General features: G+C 38.1%; 1 protein-coding gene across 1 annotated transcript in view; it reads right to left on the reverse strand.

Moving 5' to 3' along the window:
* Nucleotides 1-17,070: 17,070 nt before the first annotated feature.
* Nucleotides 17,071-21,491, reverse strand: part of hibadha (3-hydroxyisobutyrate dehydrogenase a) — a 28,417-nt gene continuing 23,996 nt past the window's right edge. The window contains exons 7-8 of the mRNA XM_084131903.1: nucleotides 19,336-19,492; nucleotides 17,071-18,075 (exon numbers count right to left, since the gene is read on the reverse strand). Of these exons, the coding sequence (XP_083988029.1) occupies nucleotides 17,917-18,075; nucleotides 19,336-19,492 (316 nt within the window). The 3' untranslated portion in view covers nucleotides 17,071-17,916. The remainder of the gene's footprint in view (nucleotides 18,076-19,335; nucleotides 19,493-21,491) is intronic.

A 21,491-nucleotide genomic window follows, 5' to 3' on the forward strand; every position in this document is an offset into this window, starting at 1 on the left:
AATGCGACTGAAAACGTAATTGATAAGACATTTGAATGCAATAGAGTCAAAAGTAACATTAATGCCACGATTTTAATATGCATAAATAAGAATACGTACAAATATGTACGTCGGTAGAGATGTTCATACGTAAATAATTTACGTTTTTGTGCTGTTAATACGTAAATATTTTACGTTTTAGTGCTGTAAATACGTCAGTATTATACGTTTCTGTGTGTATAAAACGTAAGTAAATGTACGTATGGTAGAATTACACTTTACGTAAAAATACACACGTATTCTCATGAGATCACGTTGGAATATTTTACCTAAACTTTTAGAAAGTATGATAAGAAGTGGTGAATAGAGAAGTGTGTATGCGAGTACTGTATGCGTGTGATGCTGTAACCCTGGGAACAAGTGATGTGTTTTCATTACAGCTCTCTGGCCCTTTTACTTGTGTCCGATATGCTCCAACCCCCAACCCCCAGAAGGCAACAGGACAAGGCGCGCACACTGACAGGAGAATCATTGGCGCATGACAGGGGTGTCCTGGTTTTCCCCCTCTACATGCTAGCTGCTGTTAAAGATTCAAGACATGAGCTATGTGCACTGGCTAAGCTGCTTGCTCAAGCTTTAATTAGATTAAGCTATACTTATTATAGTATATACACTTTTTTCTTCATATTCAGATGGAATCAAGCAAGAATAACAGATTTCAGCAAGCAGCATAACATTGTCATTTTCACATGGACAGCCCTGTGTCACATTGAAAACATAAGAACTATATTGAATTGAATTCAACTGGCTTCACTCCACATACAATTTGAATTTCAGTTGGAATGAAAGGAAGAGGAATTTGAGTAAATTGCAATTCAAATTCAACACATGTATTCTGCTAACATATTCTAATGCACCCTATGGTAAAAAATAAATAAATATGATAAAATATATTAACTAAATGCAAATTTCAAGGTGACACTCAAACAAGGATTTTAAAGTTTACCTTGACATTCTTCACTTAAAAAATACAGTTTTGAATTTCTTTCTAATTGAATTTCATTTTAATTCTATTCATCAAACTCAAATTGGATTTCCACATGCCATTTGTAAAATTCAAATTCAGGAATTTAAATTTAATTTAACTGGCTTTCTTATCTCAACTAAATAGTCTACAACCATTAATGATACAAATGTTTTAGCAGCATTTTATTCTCATAGCAGCATGACGATAACTTTCTGAAGTAAATCTTCGGTGACAAGACTCATATGCCATACATATATGCTATTTCAGTGACACTATGAAAGAATGTTCGATGATGGACATCAAGACAAGTGCACATAAAGTGTACCATTTGGGACAGGGCCTGACTTCAGTTTTGCGTTACAAAACCCAAGTTTGAATGGAATAAGAATAGATTTTTTGAAAAGGAAGAAGAATAGGAAAGAAGGGATGAAAGAAAAAGGGATGGAAGCACAGAAGGTGGATCTGAGTTTCCATCTTTAATGGACAACTTTAAAGATAACTCACTGTTTGTGTTTGAGCCACTCACTTTGAGAGTAGGAGTCAAGCACATTAAATCACGCACATACAAACTTCAACACACACACTGGCGTCTCTATGTTGTGACTCATTCAGAGGAAATGCACGGCTTTAAGCTCGACCAGATCAAGTATGTTGAAGATAACAGGACTCCAGTGTAACCTGTATGCGTGTTTGGTTTTTATGGTGATGTTCTGTTTGTGCTAGTTGTCTGTAGCCAAGTTGAACAAGCTCTTAACTCTGAACAGGTTAATGGAACTTTTATGGGTCTCACTTACAATTTTACTCTCTCTCTCTATTCTGTCTCTTTCACCTAATGGAAAATGTTGTTACAAAAACTGCAAGATCATCCCCTTTCAAATAATACATCCAGGGTCAGTTTTACAGACAGGTACACACACCACAAACTGCAAGCAGATTTACAGTTCCCTTACATGCACAAAATTCATAAATGACAGAAAGTAATACTTCGAACAATAAGGTATATGGGTATTAATGGCTGACCTCCACTTTGATGGATTTTGCAGATTTTGAAAGTGTCAACGGCATTAGATTTATCAGCGACAGCTGGAAAAAAAACCTACTGAATATGAGCTCCCAACTCTCTTTCTCTCACCATTTCACTCTATTCTCATTCCCTGTTCTCTGAATGCCCTGTCCAGTACTCAGACACACACTCACTCACACACACACATACACACAGGTGATAAAGGTGGGTGAGAGATAGCCTTGTAAAAGTCTTATCTCATCACAGTCACTTTTATTCATGTCCATCATCAGAGTGTCAATAGTAATCATGGACCAATCAGAAACAGTGTGATGGAGCTCCAACCATGAAAGGACACACACACACACACACACACACGCACACACACACACACACACACACACACATTCAAGTTAGCACACACAAGTTCAAAGTACACGTTCTCTGGAATACATTTAATATATATTAAGATTATGCTTGTCATGGCTTTGAAAATATTAATTGAATGCAATAAGGCTGAAATGGTAACTTAGCATATAAAGTTAATGTGTGATTCGAACACATACACTTTCCTCTCCATTCATAAAAGAAATCAATATGGGCTGCCTTAGGTTGTATGTCTTTCTTTCTCTTCTCCTCCTCATTCTCATTTCCCTCGCATCCTTCTTTTCTCTTCTCTTGGAATTTATGCGCACTGATAAGTAGTAACTCCTGCACAGTAGATATGATGATGATGTGAAATAAAATACAGCCATGCTGCCTCGCTTCTCTCTATGCTGCAGACTAGACATGACTCTTAAAAAATAATAATCAATATTGATTTTTAGTGAGTGAGAGGGAATGAAAGGGGGGAATAATAGAGGAAAGCAAAGGAGAAGGATGCATGGAGAGGTAGAAAAGGAAAAATAAGTGGGCATGTTGGGGTGGTAAAGGCAGGAAGGCGAGAGAAAGAGAGAGAGAGGGTTGAATGGACTCCTCTCCATTTGAAGCTCGACAGAATCAATGAGCTTTAGAGGATAGATAGAGCCTCAATGTGCTGTGTTAAAGAAGTGTGTGTGTGCGTGTCAGTCCGCTCAGTTTGCACCATAAGTGGACCGTCATATGATACTCATCTGTAGGCTGAAGCAGAAGTAAAAAAAAAGCCTTATTTGTAATCCTTATCCCTTATAAGTTTATGTATGTTTTTACGTGAAATTAAGTTGCTTGTTTGCAGGGTAATCTGTTCACTCTAACAGCAATTTGCTCCCTAAAGCTATATCTGGTCACATGGACCACTGTCATCTTAGGAGAAAATTCTGTAAACTGTATGTAAATGAGCAATAACACAATGCAAAGACCACCAATGGGAGTGCAGACAGTGATTCAACACAATTCGGGGACCATATTTTATTTGGAAATTTGATGTTCCCAGAACTTTCTCAGAACATTCCCGATGATGTCAAGGACGCCGTCTAGTTCATCCATCATTCCATCATTCCAACATCAACGATGAACCACTTAAAAGTAGGCCTAGATTTTAACAATTGCATCCCTTATTGTATATATATTTGTTTGTTCGCGTTTATTTGGTCAGATGAGGGGTCGGACTGTTTCAAAAAAGAAAAGAAAATGGAAGGGGGTGTTTGTTTATTGTGCTGTTTTTGCCTATTCAAATAAAAGCACGTAATGTGACCCTACACTGAATGTTTTACCTGTTGTTCTTTACATAGATAGTAGCCTAGCCCACATAATCTGGATTTGGTAATCTGAAATAAATCTGGATCAGGGTGATCTAAACAATGTTATTAATGCTCGGAGTTGATCACAATTTGTGGGCTTTGGCTTGTCCACTCGCCTTTTGAGGATTGACCACAGGTTCTCTATGGAATTATGATCCGGGGAATTGCCTGGCCACCGATCCAAAATTTCAATGTAATGATCTCTGAGCTACTTCATTATTACTCTTGCCTTCTGTCAAGGTGCTCCATCATGCTGGAAAATGCACAGATCATCACCAAGGCGCTCTTGGATAGTTCGGAGAAGTTGCTCTTGAAGGACGTTTTGATACCATTCTCAAGTCATTGTGGTGGTTCTGGGAAGAACTGTGAGAGAGCCCACTCCCTTGGATGAAAAGCAACCCCACACATGGATGGTCGCAGGATGCTTCACTGTTGGCCTGACATGACTCATGCTAGTGTTCACCTTTTCTTCAATTGATTTTCCAGATGTCCCAAACAGTCTGAGAAAATTCTGCTGTCTTCTGTCTTCTGCTGTCCAATCCTTATACTTCGTGCAGAATTTCAGTCTGTCTTTAAAGTTTTTCTTGGAGAGAAGTGGCTTTTTTGCTGCCCCGCTGGACACAAGTCCAAAAGTCTTCGCCTCACTATGTGTGCAGATGCACTCGAAACCACTTGCTGCCAATACTGAGCAAGCCCTGCACTGGTGGTGACATGATGCCATAGCGGACCCTTCAGGAGGTCCTGCTTTCTTGACTCTCTGGGACGCCCTGAAGCTTTTCTCACTGCAGTTGAACCTCTCTCCTTGAAGTTCTTGATGATCCGGTAAATGGGTCTTTCGGGTGCAATAATTTGCAGCAGTTTGATGTGAGGCCATTTTGATGTAAAGCAATGATGGCTGCGTGTCTTTCTTTGGTATGAATCATCGCTAACACAAGAACACAAGGATTGGAAGGACTTCTTCCCTCCTTTTATAACAACCAGTCTGTTCTTATAATCCAATAAGAATGATGGTCATTTGGTGCAAGGGCCAGAAAACAGTGAAATTTGGGTTTTTGTGATAAAGTTAATATTTCTGGCAAACGAACCTCTTTGCAATAATTTAACCTGATTAATATAGATATTGAAGAAATATCTCTAATATGGTCTTCAATGTGGATTTTGAAGAAATTCTATTGTCTGATCACAAGCCTATTATTTTCAACATAGTTCTTTCTAGTCCTTAATTAGACAGAGTCTGTAGGTCGACACATTCGCTCTTTTAACTCACTTTTGCAGCTAGAAAATTCTCATTACTTCCTCCCATCACTTATGTTATAAAGTCATCCTATCTTAATGTACATTTTGATGAGCTAGTGAGCATGTTCAATATGGTGTGTTCTAATATTCTGGATGTTGTTGCTCCTTTTAAATTGAAGATATCAAAAAGTTGAGTACAACCTCGTCTCAATAATAAAACTCATGTTACCAGACAGAAATTCAGGAAGGTGGAAAATAAATAAACGAGTGACAGTCTCTTATGAATAACATGCCATTAAGACTGCAAAAGCAAAATATTTTTCGGATCATATCACAAAATATCCATAGTCCCAAAATACTACTTAATCTATTTCCTGATCCTACTCCCACAGTTTGTGAAAATTGTCTCAAGTTTTTATGGATAAAATTGAAGGAATAAGATGGGGTATTTTTCTCATGTATCTCACAGTAATCTGGTGTAAATTCTCCAACATTGGAAGCACATTTTGTTCACATTGTTGTTGTTTCTCCCCACGTTTTACTGGATACACTTGACATTATTTACCCCAGTTTATTATCAGTAATTAAACAGGTGTTTGATCAATGGAACAGTTCCATCTTATTTTAAACATCTTAAAAATAAAATGTTCTTTATTGCCATTGATGGTTCCATGAACAACCTTGAAGAACCTTTAACATCAATGGAACTTTTATGTTTCACAAAAGGTTCTTTATAGTGGAAAAATATTCTTTAGATTATGCAAATGTTCTTCACACTCAGAAAAATATATATAGTTATTTTAAGAACTGTTCACTGAAAGGCTCTTTGTGGAACCCAAAATTGTTCTTCTTTGGCATCACTGAGAAAAAAAAAACCTTTTGGAACCTTTCTTTTTTACAGCCACTTTGGCACTATTTTCACAAGTAATGTGCACATTTTCAAAACTCTACAAAAACCAAACTGATCAAACTTGTAACACAGCTAGTCATTCTTTGAAAACCTAATCTCATTCTTCACAGTTATACATATTTTCAGTCCACATAACCATTGTTTCAAAATGATCTTCAAATGATCTTCTTTCAATTTAGTACTTTTAAAGGGGTGGTTGATTATGATTTCACTTTTCTAACTTTAGTTAGTGTGTAATGTTGCTGTTTGAGCATAAACAACATCTGCAAAGTTACAACGCTCAAAGTTAAAAGCAAAGGAAGATATTTTATTTGAAAGAATTCGCTTTTTAAGGACTACAACAAACTGCTGGTAGGAACTACACGAGCTTCCTCCCGGGTTAGTGACATCACAAACCCTAAAATTGACATAAACCCCGCCCCCGGGAACACATTAAGAGATTATCAAGGCTGCGTTTCCTGATAATGTTGTCTCTTAGCACGCTACGAAGACTCTTAGGTATATACCATAGGCGTGTTCCCCGAACCATACCTTAGGAAGCTGCTTAAGATATACCTTCTTATGTGCGACGTTACACGGTGCTGTCCGTGGCCATGGTGCTGAATTGGTTGATATCGATGGCTCCAGAATCAATTATTCTCTTGTGCAGGGGCTGTTTCACTGCATTATGTGAGAAAGCGGTGTTCTTTATAAAAGAAGCACTTCAGAAATAGTTGAAATTGCATTTATTAGGACTCATGGGATATTATAAAAAATAATCCAAACTATAATAGCCTATAATAGCCTAGCCTACATATTTTAAAATTGTATCATATATTGCTGCCATAATAACCATTTCAAATTTTTACGTGCTTTCTTCTCTTTCCCATTTTTGTTCGCTGAGGTGGAGCTGCGATAAAATATTGTTTTTGTAAATACTTTCCAGCATTTCAGTAATAAAAGTGTACATCTTGCGTACGGTGCTCGGCAGTGATCAAAAAGGATTTAAACAGTGGATTTTGAATCTCTTCTTGTAAACTCAGAGATGTGGATTCAGATGGCAATTAAATTACCACACAACCTGTTTGTCAAAAAACAGTAGGTACTAATTTGGCCAGGGATTTTTACACGGGTTGGGTGATATAAAAAACACTGATATTATGGATTCGGATGGCACTAAAATCACAGACTTACCCCTTTAAATGTTTAAAATACCGTACAAGCCCAGAAACAATAGCGTCCGAATAGGCCTAGGACTTAACAGTAGCCTATGCTTTCACTGGCTTTTAAAAGCGCTCTTTAATTAATTAAATTAATAATATAATATATATAATAATATAATTAAAAATCTGACAACAATCAGTGTAACGACAATTTTATTCTTTGCATGAAAACACTTGAATTAGCCTAATTGAACACTGTCTGGGTGTATTTAAACTGCATCAGTGATACGGTAAAGCTAAGAGTGGTTCAGACCAACCTTCCGAACGTATGACTTACAGAAGGTATACTTAACTAAGAACGTTTCGGGAAACACGTATTAACAATAAGGTAGGCTACAGCTTAAGGTGTAACTTAAGAACGACGTAGCGTTAAAGGACAAGTTCGGTATTTTACACTTAAAGCCCTGTTTTCAGATCGTTTCTGATGAAATAGAACGGTTAAGATTGAAATTTGGACACATGCTGCTGGCCTGAAAATTTTCGGTTTCTGTGGTAGCACCCCCCCCAACTCCACAATGGTTGCATAGGTGCACTGGAACAATCCTTCCTAAAACGCATTAAACTTTCGTTTACAAAGACGTGAAACTCACCGAGTGGTCAGGGGTGTTCACTGATATGCTCACACAAAACCTATTTTTCCAAACGCCTCACACCCGTACATTCTTCCGTTGAGAGCTTGAATAATAGCGGCGGAGTGATACCGTACCTCACAGCACATCCAATACAAGTCAATGGAGTTGGACAAAAACTACCATAAAACCTGTTGGAAAGCATCTTTTGCAGCGATTTTTGTGTGAGCATATCAGTGAACACCCCTGACCACTCGGTGAGTTTCACGTCTTTGTAAACGAAAGTTTAATGCGTTTTAGGAAGGATTGTTCCAGTGCACCTATGCAGCCATTGTGTAGGTGGGGGGGGGGGTGCTACCACAGAAACCGAAAATTCTCGGGCCAGCAGCATGTGTCCAAATTTCAATCTTAACCGTTCTATTTCATCAGAAACGATCTGAAAACAGGGCTTTAAGTGTAAAATACCGAACTTGTCCTTTAAGGTTTCGGGAAACGCAGCCCAAGACAGTATAGGCCTATGCTAATCAATGACTTGAAGATAACTACACATAAACTACATAAATTCATCAACAAACCATTCAGAAATGTTGTCACCTCTTCTTGAGTCTCTCCATCTTTGTCTGACTCCGGTTTGAACACAAAAGGCTAAAAGGTTTTGAAATTTTCAGTGCATGTCTGTGTAAGGTAAAAGGACACAAACTGTTGAAGCTCCGCCATTGGTGCCGCAGCTCATTTGCATTTAAAGGGACAGGCACAAAAACGGTTCGTTTTTGCCCACCATCAAAAAGTGACAACTTATTGGGGTATTTTAAGCTAAAACTTTACATACAGACTCTGGGGACATCAGAGATTTATTTTACATCTTGTGAAAAGGGCATTATACCACCCCTTTAACAATTAGTTCATACAATAGCAAACTAGGATAAATGTTTCAAATCGCCCATATAGCTTAAATAATTACAGTAATACAGGCAACACATGCCACATTATAAAATGCACTTACATTAGCTAACTTGCGTAATTGACAAAATCCATACACTGTCAAACCTGGTGCGGCGCAGTAAAAAGTCACGTTGGTTCTAATGACAGAAGTGAGAGGGAGAGGATTTTTCAAGTGTGACTTTTTACTGCGCCGAGTCGAAGTGCTTCCAACTTCAAGTGCTATTCCGCCATACATTATTGTTATCCTTTTTACCCGCTTAGAAAAGTGCCACGTTTTATTTTGTGTCACCATACTTGGTCGTGTAACTACTCGTGTAACTGTATTTAAATAGGGAAAACGTGGAGGTGTTTGGTCGCTTCTAACTTCATCTCTGTTTGGTCCCTAATGAATGAACTGGGCTAAGCTGTGCTATCAAAGTGACGCCGCGCCAGAGCGATTGAGTGCACACACTGAGATGAGAGAGGTATGTATCAACTCGTCTTAGTTAAGGGAATAACATAGTTTAATATGAAAAAACGGTGAAGTATCCCTTTAAGGCATGGTTCTGTTGTGGCAACTTGCACCACATGTAGTGTGACAACTTTTCTGGATATTTGGCCATGTTTTGTGTTCTGTTCTCATGTAGCCTACTTTGCTTTCACTGTCTGGTCCATCTCACCCATCTCAACCTTTCATCCAGTCAAGAGTTTGACTTGTATTGTATTTACACTTCATGCACCATACACTGCAGAAATAGAAATTCTGCATCAGATATTACAAATGCAATATAGAAGCACAGAATTTCCAGTGTGTGAATGTTTGTTTAAAAACGACCTGTTAGCTAATAAGAACAAGAGATGTTTTTATGTGCAAGGAAAACGTTTTGTGTGTATTTGTATTTGTTGTGTTTGTGTGTGTGTTAGAAAGGCAGTGAGAGGGCAACCCCATGTCCATTTATTATCTTTACCCTCTGACAGCCACACAGGAACTCACTGGCCTTTTCTATTCCAATCAAACCAATTCTATCTATATTTACTCCATCTGCCCAGCCCAATGCTTCATTGAGCTGTATGTGTGCGTGTGTAAGTGTGTGCAGCATCTTTAATGGCACAGGGTCTCGCTGATAGATGAAGATTTAGCTCAGTGGATGAGAGCGCCAGATTAGTGATGACATTGCGACTGCGCTATCCCATCATTCCCTGTCCAGCACCGTATCCCAGAAGCCCCTGGCCAGTTCCACCCCATCGAGAGGGCATGATGGGGTGATGAATGTTTGGAGCTGTGGGAAAAGGGAGGGAAAACGATACTCTGTGACCACCTTTGTCCTCCGTATCTTTTCTCTCTGTTATTCAAAACACACACACTCGCTTTTGCTTTTGTATAGACGCAAAACACACACACACACACACAGTTAAAAGCTTTTCATTGGCTATCCCTGCTGAAGAACAATGGCTAATTCCCGGGTCCATTATCCACAGGCTCCTCCCATCTCTAAATGAGCCAATTATGGGTGTTTATGTGTTTGTGTTGCTGTGATGAGGCTGAGTTGGCCGAGAAACACTGCAAAGCTGAACAGCAAATCAATGGTGCTTTAGTGCTAAATCACTTTCTCTCTCTTGCACACATTTTTCTACCATCTTTTCAACACCAACTCCCCCTCTCAGTCTCTCTATCTCTTGCCTTCTTACCTCGTTCAATTAACAGAGGCATGGTTGAACTGCCAAGTCAATTGACCATGAAGCAAACATCAAGTGCAGCAGCAGTGGTATTGGAAACAGTTGTTCTTTCATTACGACATGATGGCTTTAAGAGCTTTATCTCCATAATGTGAATTCCGCTGTTAAAGTGGCATGCTTAGGTGTATTGATTACGTTGTTATATTGCCTAATTTATACAACTTGATTGCCCTGGTTCATCCAACCCAATTAGTGTCGCCAAACAATCCCTGAAGAAGTGTTTAGAAGCTGTCAAAGTCAATTTTGAAACATAAAGAGGAGAAAAATAAACCAAAAATTGTCAGAAAGAAAGCCCACTAGAGTACTACAATTGACATGGAAATATAAAATGTGATCTGAAGAATGCATATCACTGGTTTATAGAATTATTATGTGGAACAATAAAGCATTTGTGAGAGCATTTTAGTGTCAGATATATTTGCTTCTGAAGGCCCAGGTATCACAATAAGGTACACACAGCTGCAAACGATTTAAAAAATGGGTTTTTACACACAAAAGCACTGGGAAATTTTAATAAACCTGCCAGAGTAATAAGTTGCACTATAAAATTTGGCAGAGAAGTATCGGCTAGCAGTGGACTGCTGTTAGCCTAGCCTGTGCTAACATAAATAAATGTACAATACCCACCCCGTGGGGTACAGTGTGCCATCAGCTCTTACACTACTGTCATCATTTACCAGGCCAATCGTCATGGGAACCGGCTGGCGATGGATTCTGATCACCACGGGAACCAGCATGTGATGGATTCTGATTGGGTCGATGATCACTCTTCCAATAAGAGTAATTAATATAATGAAGACCCTCCGAACACGTGCAAGAGCGGGTGATGAATTTTGGTGCACGTCGCTCGTTACTCATATATGACATTATACAGAGAGAGAGCAATGGGAAAAGATTCACATAATACACAAAACAAGCACATGCTCCAAAAAAAAAAAAAAAAAGCTCAGGAAAGGCACGATATATTTATAATACAGCAAAAAAAAAGAACAAAAAAAAAGAAAAAAAAAGTTCACTAGCCCAAAAAAGTGCCATTATATTATATTATATTATATTATATTATATTATATTATATTATATTATATTATATTATATTATATTATATTATATTATATTATATTATATTATATTATATTATATTATTATTGATTAACAGCATGCACACTTCTTTGGAGATGCCACCGCTGTGTACCAAAACACAAGACGCATTAGGAAGCACCAAGTGATGTAGTGTCTGAAATTACAGATTGCCCTTTCAAGACACTGGAAATGAATCAAGGGCCCTTGATATACTAGCCTGAACAGCCCTCCCCACCTCCTACCCCTAGGGCACTTACGCATGCATCTCTCTATCTGTAAAAGCCGCAGTTCTAGTTATTAGAGTATGATAATGAACACAGTGGAATGAACTGAGGGCTCACCACAGAGGAATCTAAATGAGTCTACATACATATACTCACTGGGGAAAGGGCAATTAGTGTAGGCCTTTTTTTACCTGACCCCCATAACACACACACACACACACAAGAAGACAGAGAGGGACCTCCCACTGCACAACATGAGTACATATGCAGATATGTCGTGGGATGTGACTAATTGGCTAATCTAGTGCCTCTCACACACTTAATCATCTTAAGCACTTTTAAAGGGCTGGGCAACAGGAATGTAATGAGAGAAAACCGCAGACTACCAGTAGAGCAGAATGTCTCATCCTCTTTCGTTCTGCTCTCTCTCTATTTTTCATCCCTTTTTTCCACCATTAATCAGCGATTCTTAAACGCAATTGTTAATCCACAATTGTTTCCCATCTGTCCATTTTTGACAGGCTTCCTGTTGTACACTGCTTAAGCAGCCTTCTCCCCTTGTACATTCTTTAAAAGGTATCCATCCTCAGACGATGATAGGCCTATCTGTGGTATATTGTTGCTGTCTTTGTTGTAAAGGGAAACTCTATATTTCAGTTATTTATTAAGATGGAGAGATACAGGAATACATATTGTACAATCAGCCACAATCAAAACTTCCCAGCATTAAATAGTCTGGAATTTAAAGGCAGAGACTCACAAATCAAATATTCTGAAATATAATATTTTTAGTTTTTTGAAAATATTTGGAATGAAAAACTAAAACTAAAGTGTTATGTATAATATAAGATACAAACTATATAAAACCTTAAAATTATTCATTATCAGCCTCATTTACCTTTTTTTGTGCTCTGTACAATGTACGTACAGTATGTATCGAGCAAACCATAAAATGTTACATCAAAACATTACTGATTGTTTATCATTTCAAACCATTCTTACGGATGCTTCCAAGTCTATTACAAGTGATCATTAGCCAACTGGATAATGTTTAGGTGTGCAAGTTTTAAAAAGTAACATTTAGTGACATTGCAGTATTAGCCCAAAAGCACAAGTGACAGTTTCTCTCAACTGGCCTGAAACTCACTTAATCCTTGTGTAAGTGTATCTTTGAAGAGGCAGCAACTGTACATGACATGTATAAACGTTCAGTTCAAACGGTAAAAATGACTGTTTTCTTTTTAAATAAAATGTTATTTGTTTCTGTGATGACAAAGCTTTTCATCAGACGTTACTCCAGTCTTCAGTGTCACATGACCCTTCAGAAATCATTCTGATTTGCTGCTCAAGAAACATTTCTTGCTATTATAAATGTTGAAAACAGTTGTGCTGCTCAATATGGTAACACTTCATTTCAATTGTCCACTTTAGACATTCAAAGAACTATAAGTAACTTTGCAACTTGTCAACTAACTCAGAGTATTACTAGACTTGTCTACTTAATATCTGCTAACTCTTTATTTTGATGGTCCCCCAACAGACATTCTACAGAATATGAGTAACTTTGCAACTAAATGTCAACTTATTCTACTAACCCTAACCCTCACCTAACAGTCTACTAATACTCTGTCTGAAAGTCAGTTTAGTCAGTTGATGTGTAGTTGGAAAGTTACTAGAATGTCTAAAGTGGACCATTGAAATAAATGTGTAACCCTTCATATTTTTATAGAAACATTAACGTGATACACGTTTTATCTTTGATGGATACAAAGCATTTTTTGAAAGAGAAATCTTTACTGTCACTTTTGATCAATTTATTGCATCTTTGTGGAATAAAAGTAATATTTTCTAAATATACAGAAAATATATTATATATATAAAGTATATATCTTACTGACATTAAACTTTTGAACAGTAGCTCATATCAAAAGATCCTTTAAATTATCATGTCTATAACTGGACGACATCTTGATTGCAGGGTGGGTTGAGATGCTTAAGATAGTTATGACCTCTGCAGTGGATGTGAGACCAGGCCTGTCTAAAGAGTCTGCATGTCCGTGTGTGTGTGTGAATGCATAGACGTCAGTGTGGGCCGGTTTCACCGCTGCAGTCTTTACAGCTCCTTTCATGTCCTGTTAATGAGAAAACCACAGCACCCAGCATTCCCCTTGTAAACGACGACAAATTAAACCCCAAATATGAATCACACTCAACATGGCTGACGCTCAAAAGTTGTAGATGTTCTCCGAGGTCAGACTGGACAGCACATCGTCTGGGCAGCTAATGACACACAGTCATGGCATGTCTGAATTATTGCTGCAACTTAGCAAATGTTTGGTTATATCTTTAATATAAGTATAACCTATAAAAAAAACTTTGTCTTTAAGATAAATACAAGTTATATGGTTCCATTCGAAACTATTCCTGATGAATTTAGATGGTGTTTTAAAAGTAGATGACAAAATTAAATGCACTAAATTTGGGATTAATGCAGTTTTTAAAAAATATATTATTCAAAAAGGAACTTACTAATCATCAAAAAATGTATCCACAAAAATATTAAGCAGCAAAAGAGTTTTTAACGCTGGACCATGATTGAGGATCATGTGACACCGAAGACTGGAGTAATGATGCTGAAAATTCAGCTTTGCCATCACAGGAATAAATTACATTTTAAAATATATTGAAACAGAAAAGTTATTTTAAATTCTATTAGTATTTCATATTAATAATATTATTTTAACTGTATGATGAGCATAAGAGAATTTCAAGGATGCCCTTTGAAAAAGAGTAGGGGTGTAACCTGGCCAAAGGTAAATCCTGGCCAAATTTGCCCATTGGCCTCCGTCCATCATGGCCTCCCAATCATCCCCATATATATATTGGCTTTATCACGTCTCCTCTCCACCAATAAGCTGGTGTGTGGTGCCGTCGCATCATCCAGGTGGATGCTGCACATTAGTGGTGGTTGAGGAGATTCCCCCCTTCTATGTAAAGCGCTTTGAGTGCCAAGAAAAGTGCTATATAAATGTAACGAATTATTATTATTATGAATTCTTTCAAAAGCATTTACATTTCTTCAGTCACTAAACATTTGAACGGTACTGTAATTACATTTAAAAGGGCTATTATTATGTAGATTTCAGACCCTTGTTGTTAGCGACACCGGTGGCCATTGAGTGAACTGCAGCCAGACACTTATTCCTCGTGCTCACACTAGTGCCCTACGTAACATACAAGAGGCTGAATGTGATTCAATACCCAATATACTCACGGTGAAGTTGTTTTTCATTCTTTGCTTAGCAGTAAAAAGAAGTTGGAAATACCTTTGCAGCGATATACCGTTAACGAACATTCGATGCTATCCACGCTGAGAGCAACGTTTAAATAATGAATATGCAAGTATGTGTTGTGTGCTTTCCTCTCAATAACAAAATAAACACATAACAAATAACAGTGGTGAGAAATTCAATTGGAGAGTTTCTGCGATTCACCGACAAATGAGGTAATTAAGGGTGCGTTCACACTTGTAGTTTGGTTCGCCTGGTCCGGATAAAAAATTGGTCTGCTATTATGACGTATTGCCCATTTTGAGAAGGAACTTACTGAACATCCAAACATGTGTGCTGGGATAAAAGCTCTTGTTGTATGTGCGTATGTATCCTGAATATGATGGTATTTTGAACAGCTAAGAACTCATGAAGTGCTTATTATATTATGTGTGTAAGGGGTCAAAACAGCAGCAGGAATCACTCTGTCACACACACAAACAAAACATCTGCTGCAAGGAGACGCGGTTCTGATGCCTGTACCGAACTGTGATGGCAACATCACGACTATGATGAGAAAAAAAAAAGATACGCATGAGCATTCTGCCGTTTTTAGGGTCTCATCTTCCTGTTTTTGGTTTGTTTATATGTCTTTGGTCTGTCTTGCGTTCACATATAATTCGAACTGAACCAGAGTTCGTTTGGAAGCGGGCCAAGACCCATTTTTTCAGCGGTCTCTGTCCACTTGTTTGGTGCGTACCAGAGTTCGGATGGCAGCGTTCACATGTTCAACTGAACCGCACTAACAGAGCAATCGCACCAGGGTTCGTTTTAATAGAACCAAACATGCCAAGTGTGAACACACCCTAAAATTATAATACTTTGAATATAAATGATTTTTGAGGCTATAGACTACATATATCTGGCTATATGAGACTTATAGTTTATAGCCCCTTTGAATTTCTCAACAGCGTGGCCTAGATGTTTACACATTACTGCTAAGTTAAAAAAGGGTGTGGACTATGAACTTTGTGATCTATAATTAGATCATGCAAACCAGAGGTCTATTGCTCCTATTAAAAACTAAATTAATACATTTTCTTTTTAAAACATTCAGTAAAGCATCACTATTCACTAAAACTCACCATTTTAAAGCTATAATGTCTGCATTTCAGTTTAAAACACGCTTATCCAGCTACAGTCTTTAAGCTCCCAGTTAACAACCGGCAGTCTCAGTTAAACAATTAGTGCACTTATAGTGTGTAGGACTGTCTGAGACTACAGCCACATAACTGCACATCACGAGCATTGGTCATAAAATTAAGTCCTACAATTAAAAGTTGAGGATAAGAGCGGTTTTAACGACCTCTACACTAGTTCAGACTGGGTTGGCCTGTCTGAGGCTGTCTACAGACACAAACAGCACTGCCGAAATAATAAAAACACAAGAACGAAAGACCAAAAACACTATTAAAGAAAGAGCCCACGGGTGATGCCTTGTTTTGTTGGCTTTCTGATTGTGATGATGGAAATAAGGGAATCATTTGTGGAGCATGAGTGCATGCGAGCACGTGGAAAGAACAATGGAAAAGCCGCAGACATCGGAGGACCAGCATCAGGACAGGAAGTCAGAGGGCATTTGTACTGTTACTTCAACCTTACTTCTCCTTTTGTAAACATCATAAGCTATAAACAGTGATCATTTTTACATGTAGAATTGTAAATCTTTGATTTTCTTGTTATAGCTAACATCTAAACCTGAAAGTGATGTCAAGTCCCTTGTCCTTACCTAACCGATACACACCAGCCCTTTAGTTAAACAGACATCAAACACAAACGCAGCCTTGTTAAACACTCATATATAGGCGAAAGTTATAAATAGCAATATATCAGCGAGACAGCATAAAGGTCATGTTTAAATGTTAAAATACTCTCAGATTAAATTGCAGGGACAACTATAAATAAGCCATTTTTAGGCTGATTTCATCGAACCAACCCATAAACACTGCAGGGCTATCAAAACTTTGTTCTTTTCGTTTGACCATTCCGACCAGCCTAACACAGTCACATTCATGCAACCAAACAGTGTGAGTTCGAGGCGGGACGATGCGTTTTCCAGATCAATGGCAGAAAAAGTTGCATTCATCATTGTTGAAAATCTGTTTGATAATGCAGATACAGTATTATAACCTTCGTCAAGTTAATAACTTAATTAACTTCTTTATTGAGGACAAAATATGAACAAGAACATTTTTGTATAGAGGACATGGGCCAGTGTATGTGCCGAGCACAGATGCCATCTGTCTCTTCTTAGTGCGAGTCTCAACAGGACCTCTATAAAGCAGAGACAATTAACACTGCTCATTCTCAATACAGCACCTTATACATTATGTACATACACACCAGGGTGGCTTAAAGCCTTTTGTTTAGTGGAAAAGAAATGGAGAACGAGATAAATTATGGTCGGAATCAGGTAAAAATAATATAGAGATGTAAATATATAAACAAGGCTATTCAATGTAAAATAGGTCAGTTTTAATGTGAAGTGCGCAAAATCCAGAAAAAAAATGAGGGACCAACAACTTTTCTGTAACACTTTTCACAGTTTAGATTCAGTTTAAGCAAAACTGGCACGGATGAGGTATGTCTTATGGATCCTTAAGCATTTTTAGCAGCATCTGATCAGGACCTAAAGTCAATTTTGGCTCAGAACTGGGTTGAAGTAAAATGAAATGAAAGCGCATTACTGTAAACGATTGCACGTAAATGTGTGGTGTAAGCAAGCTTAGGTATTTGAGTAACAGTTTGAACCGGTCATACAGAACTAGTTAAAAATGGTTCTGAAAAGTTTTGAATGTCAACATCAGGCTACAACCAAACAGAATTATCAGACTCTCAATGTCACACTCATTAGCTTCAACATACAACATCCCTTTCAAAACAGACACACATGCATATCAATACTAAACCGGCTTATCATACTGTCTGTTTTAACCCACACAGAGTCTGGGTCACATCCACTTGAACCGGATTACACAGACCTATTGTACCCCCTCCTCTCGTAAGAACTGGAAGACGGAGGAAAAGTCTTTGTTAGAGTAGCCACCAGCACACATGGCGCGGTAGATCTGGTGTGCCAAAGAACCAAGAGGAATGGGGGTCCGAGTGCTGGTCGCGGTGTTCTGAGCAAAACCAAGATCCTGTGAACACAACATTGTTATATTCTTTTGTTAAAAAAAAACTAAAACAAAAACATATACACACATACACACACACAATAAATATACAGTATATAGCCGTTTATAATAAATGTTGTTTATAATGAATGGCACTATAATTTATGTATGTTTTATACTTGTATTTTTCATTGTTTTTCTGTTCTCAATATTGTTAAATGTAAAGTATTTGTTTTTTAGTGAGGGAAAAAATAAAATGCATGTTTATAGTGTTTTTAATATTTGTAAATGTTTCATTTTATTTAATGTTATTTTTCATTATTTCTGAATGTAATAATAAAATGGGAAATATTCGATGTAACTTATCCACGTTTTTTTTTTTTTTTGCAACAATGCATTTTTTTCCCCAAGAAATACAGTGTATAGGCTTGCTGCGATAGTCGGTGTTACCGTTGTGTTACGCGGTGTTCAGAAGCACACGGATTATGTCACTTGCCCACCGCGGCAATTAAAAACCGAACGCGTCTGCTCAATTCAGCATGAGCCGAACGAGGGTCGCAGCACAGATCAGCAGCAGGAGATTTCATTTACCACGTGACAAGAGTGAGGAGCTGACTGACAAGACGGTGGTGGAAGATTTGGTTTCAAAGCAAAATGTAAAAGCACCTATTTGGCCATATTGTGGATTTAAACCCAATGCTAATAGGGAACCTGCAAACATTAATGAGGCAATCTGTAAACTTTGCCTGATGAAGTTGGCAGCATCCAGAGGTAACACTTCTAATTGACCTATCGGTAAGCCCCTCCCAGAACGCAGATGAGCCAATGGCAGTTGAGTATCAGTTGCACGGGGACCGGAACTCGTACACCTTTAGGTTTCAGCGCCAAAGAGAAACATTGGAAGATCCGATGATCTCATCGTTTTGATGGTGTTTATGCTACAAAAATGGTAAAACTATGTGCCTGGGGTACTTGTAACACTGATTCCAGGTATCCTGAGAGGATTTTGAATCACCGCACTGTGCTCACGTTCACCAGCGTGTTTCAAAAGTGTAATAAGATTTGCGCAAAAGGACCAATTATCTGTGCAATAAGTCTGAAGCCCAGTTAATTTATAAATGATGTGGGCACAGAAACCGGGTTCCCTGACGATTCAACCCCAATCCCAATGAAGTCGAAAATGTCATTAATTTTATTAATTTATTTTATTTTATTACCGATAGGTTAAACCTATATATATGTATGTTTAAAAGAAAGAAGAAGAAAAAAAAACACTTCACTTACTTTAGCCATTAACAATGTGCCAAAGCCTCCCTGGTAGTTGTTTGCGGACGGCACTCCTTCCATGACACCTGGGACGGGGTTATATGTGTCGCTGGACCAACATCGCCCTGAGCTCATGTTCAGAATCTTCGCCAGCAGCTTCGGATCCAAACCCAGTCTGATCAAAAGGGAGACAGAGAAAAAGGTCAAAGGACAGAGGTCAGACAGACTGCTGACCTTTAGGCTCAGGACTAGATCATCCCTAAGTGGAAAGTGGGCCTGGATAATACAGTATTGATATTTAACAGGAGCTGCAGTTCATCATTTTCCACTCTCTCGCTTGTTGTCCCCCACACAAATGCAGGGGTAATAAAACTCTGACACAAGCAGCTGTCTTATTAACTCACCCCCACCAATCTGTCCCCCTATAAGAGTAACCGGGGTGATTTCAGTCCTGCATTTAAAGTAGATCTGAGTGAAATGGGCCTTGCTCCTTTACAGATGATTGTGCACCTAAATAACATTGAATAATAAAGAAAGAAACTGACAGACAGCAAACACAACTATTTGTGACATTTCCTAAAGAAAGCGGTTGTCATGATGATAAGTGTGTGGTTGCCAGGGCTTAGTATGTGGTTGCTAGGGCATTGTTAGGTGCTTGTTTACTGGCTAAGTCAAAAGTGTGCAAAAAAGCACTAAGATTCAAGAAAATGACATGTGCCAAGTTCTTAGAAATATACTCTTTGTATCCATGTTGTTTTTTGATCTAATCACTCTAAATATATTATGTGATCAAGCCATCAATTGAAAAATAATGACATATTTACCTTACACTTTGAAAATTATGCATATATTATGAAACACTTATTTATATTTAATTTTTTATACAAAATAAATCATAAATACACCCACACACACACACACTCGGCTCAGTTGCTCACGGCCCATGCGAACGCTCCACTCATTAAAGGAGAAGTTCACTTTCAAAAAAACTTTTGCTGATAATTTACTCACCCCCATGTCATCCAAGATGTCCATGTCTTTCTTTCTTCAGTCGCAAAGAAATTAAGGTTTTTGATGAAAACATTCCAGGATTTCCCCCCATGTAATGGATTCTATTGGGACCCAAACGGTAGAAGGTCCAAATGACAGTTTAAGTGCAGCTTCAAAGGGCTTTAAACGATACCAGATGATGAATAAGGGTCTTATCTAGCGAAACGATCGGTCATTTCCAAAATAAATAAAAAAGTTTAAGTTTTATAAGCACAAATGTTCGCCTTGCTCTGTTCTGTGATGCGCGTTCGTGACGTCACGTAATACGCAATTACGTTGAAAAGGTCACGCTTGAAAAATTTCTGTCCTGAAGAAAATGTTCTTTTTGGCTTTTTAATATTAAAACACCCAGGATACGCACACGAAATGGGCATTTTAAACGATAAACTGACACAAATACATTTGAAAATGTGTATATGGTCCTCCTTCTGCACATTTGTAAACACGTCAAGCGTGACCTTTTCAACGTAATTGCGTATTACGTGACGTCACGAACGCGCATCACAGAACAGAGCAAGGCGAGCGTTTGTGCTTATAAAACTTAAACTTTTTTATTTATTTTGGAAATGACCGATCGTTTCGCTAGATAAGACCCTTATTCATCGTCTGGTATCGTTTAAAGCCCTTTGAAGCTGCACTTAAACTGTCATTTGGACCTTCTACCGTTTGGGTCCCAATAGAATCCATTACATGGGGGGAAATCCTGGAATGTTTTCATCAAAAACCTTAATTTCTTTGCGACTGAAGAAAGAAAGACATGGACATCTTGGATGACATGGGGGTGAGTAAATTATCAGCAAAAGTTTTTTTGAAAGTGAACTTCTCCTTTAACCGCTCACCAGAAAAGCAAATTCCGCTCAAATAACGTGCCGACATGAAACTTCTATGTATTAGACTTGTTTCTGTTTGCAATAGCCCTTCTGTGCTGTAACATGGTGTGGTATAGCCGAGCTGGGCAACGCCACCCTCTCGTTCACTGATCCACTCCCTGCTATCTGCTCACATGCTCCGATAATAATAGCTTTGTAGGACTATACATTATTTGGATAATTGGTCAAAAAATAAATCTGTTAAATCTGAATCTGTGGCATAGAACTTAATAAAGAAAAATATATTAATATTAA

Source organism: Abramis brama (assembly GCF_963993115.1).
Source record: "Abramis brama genome assembly, chromosome: 12".
Lineage (NCBI taxonomy): Eukaryota > Metazoa > Chordata > Actinopteri > Cypriniformes > Leuciscidae > Abramis > Abramis brama.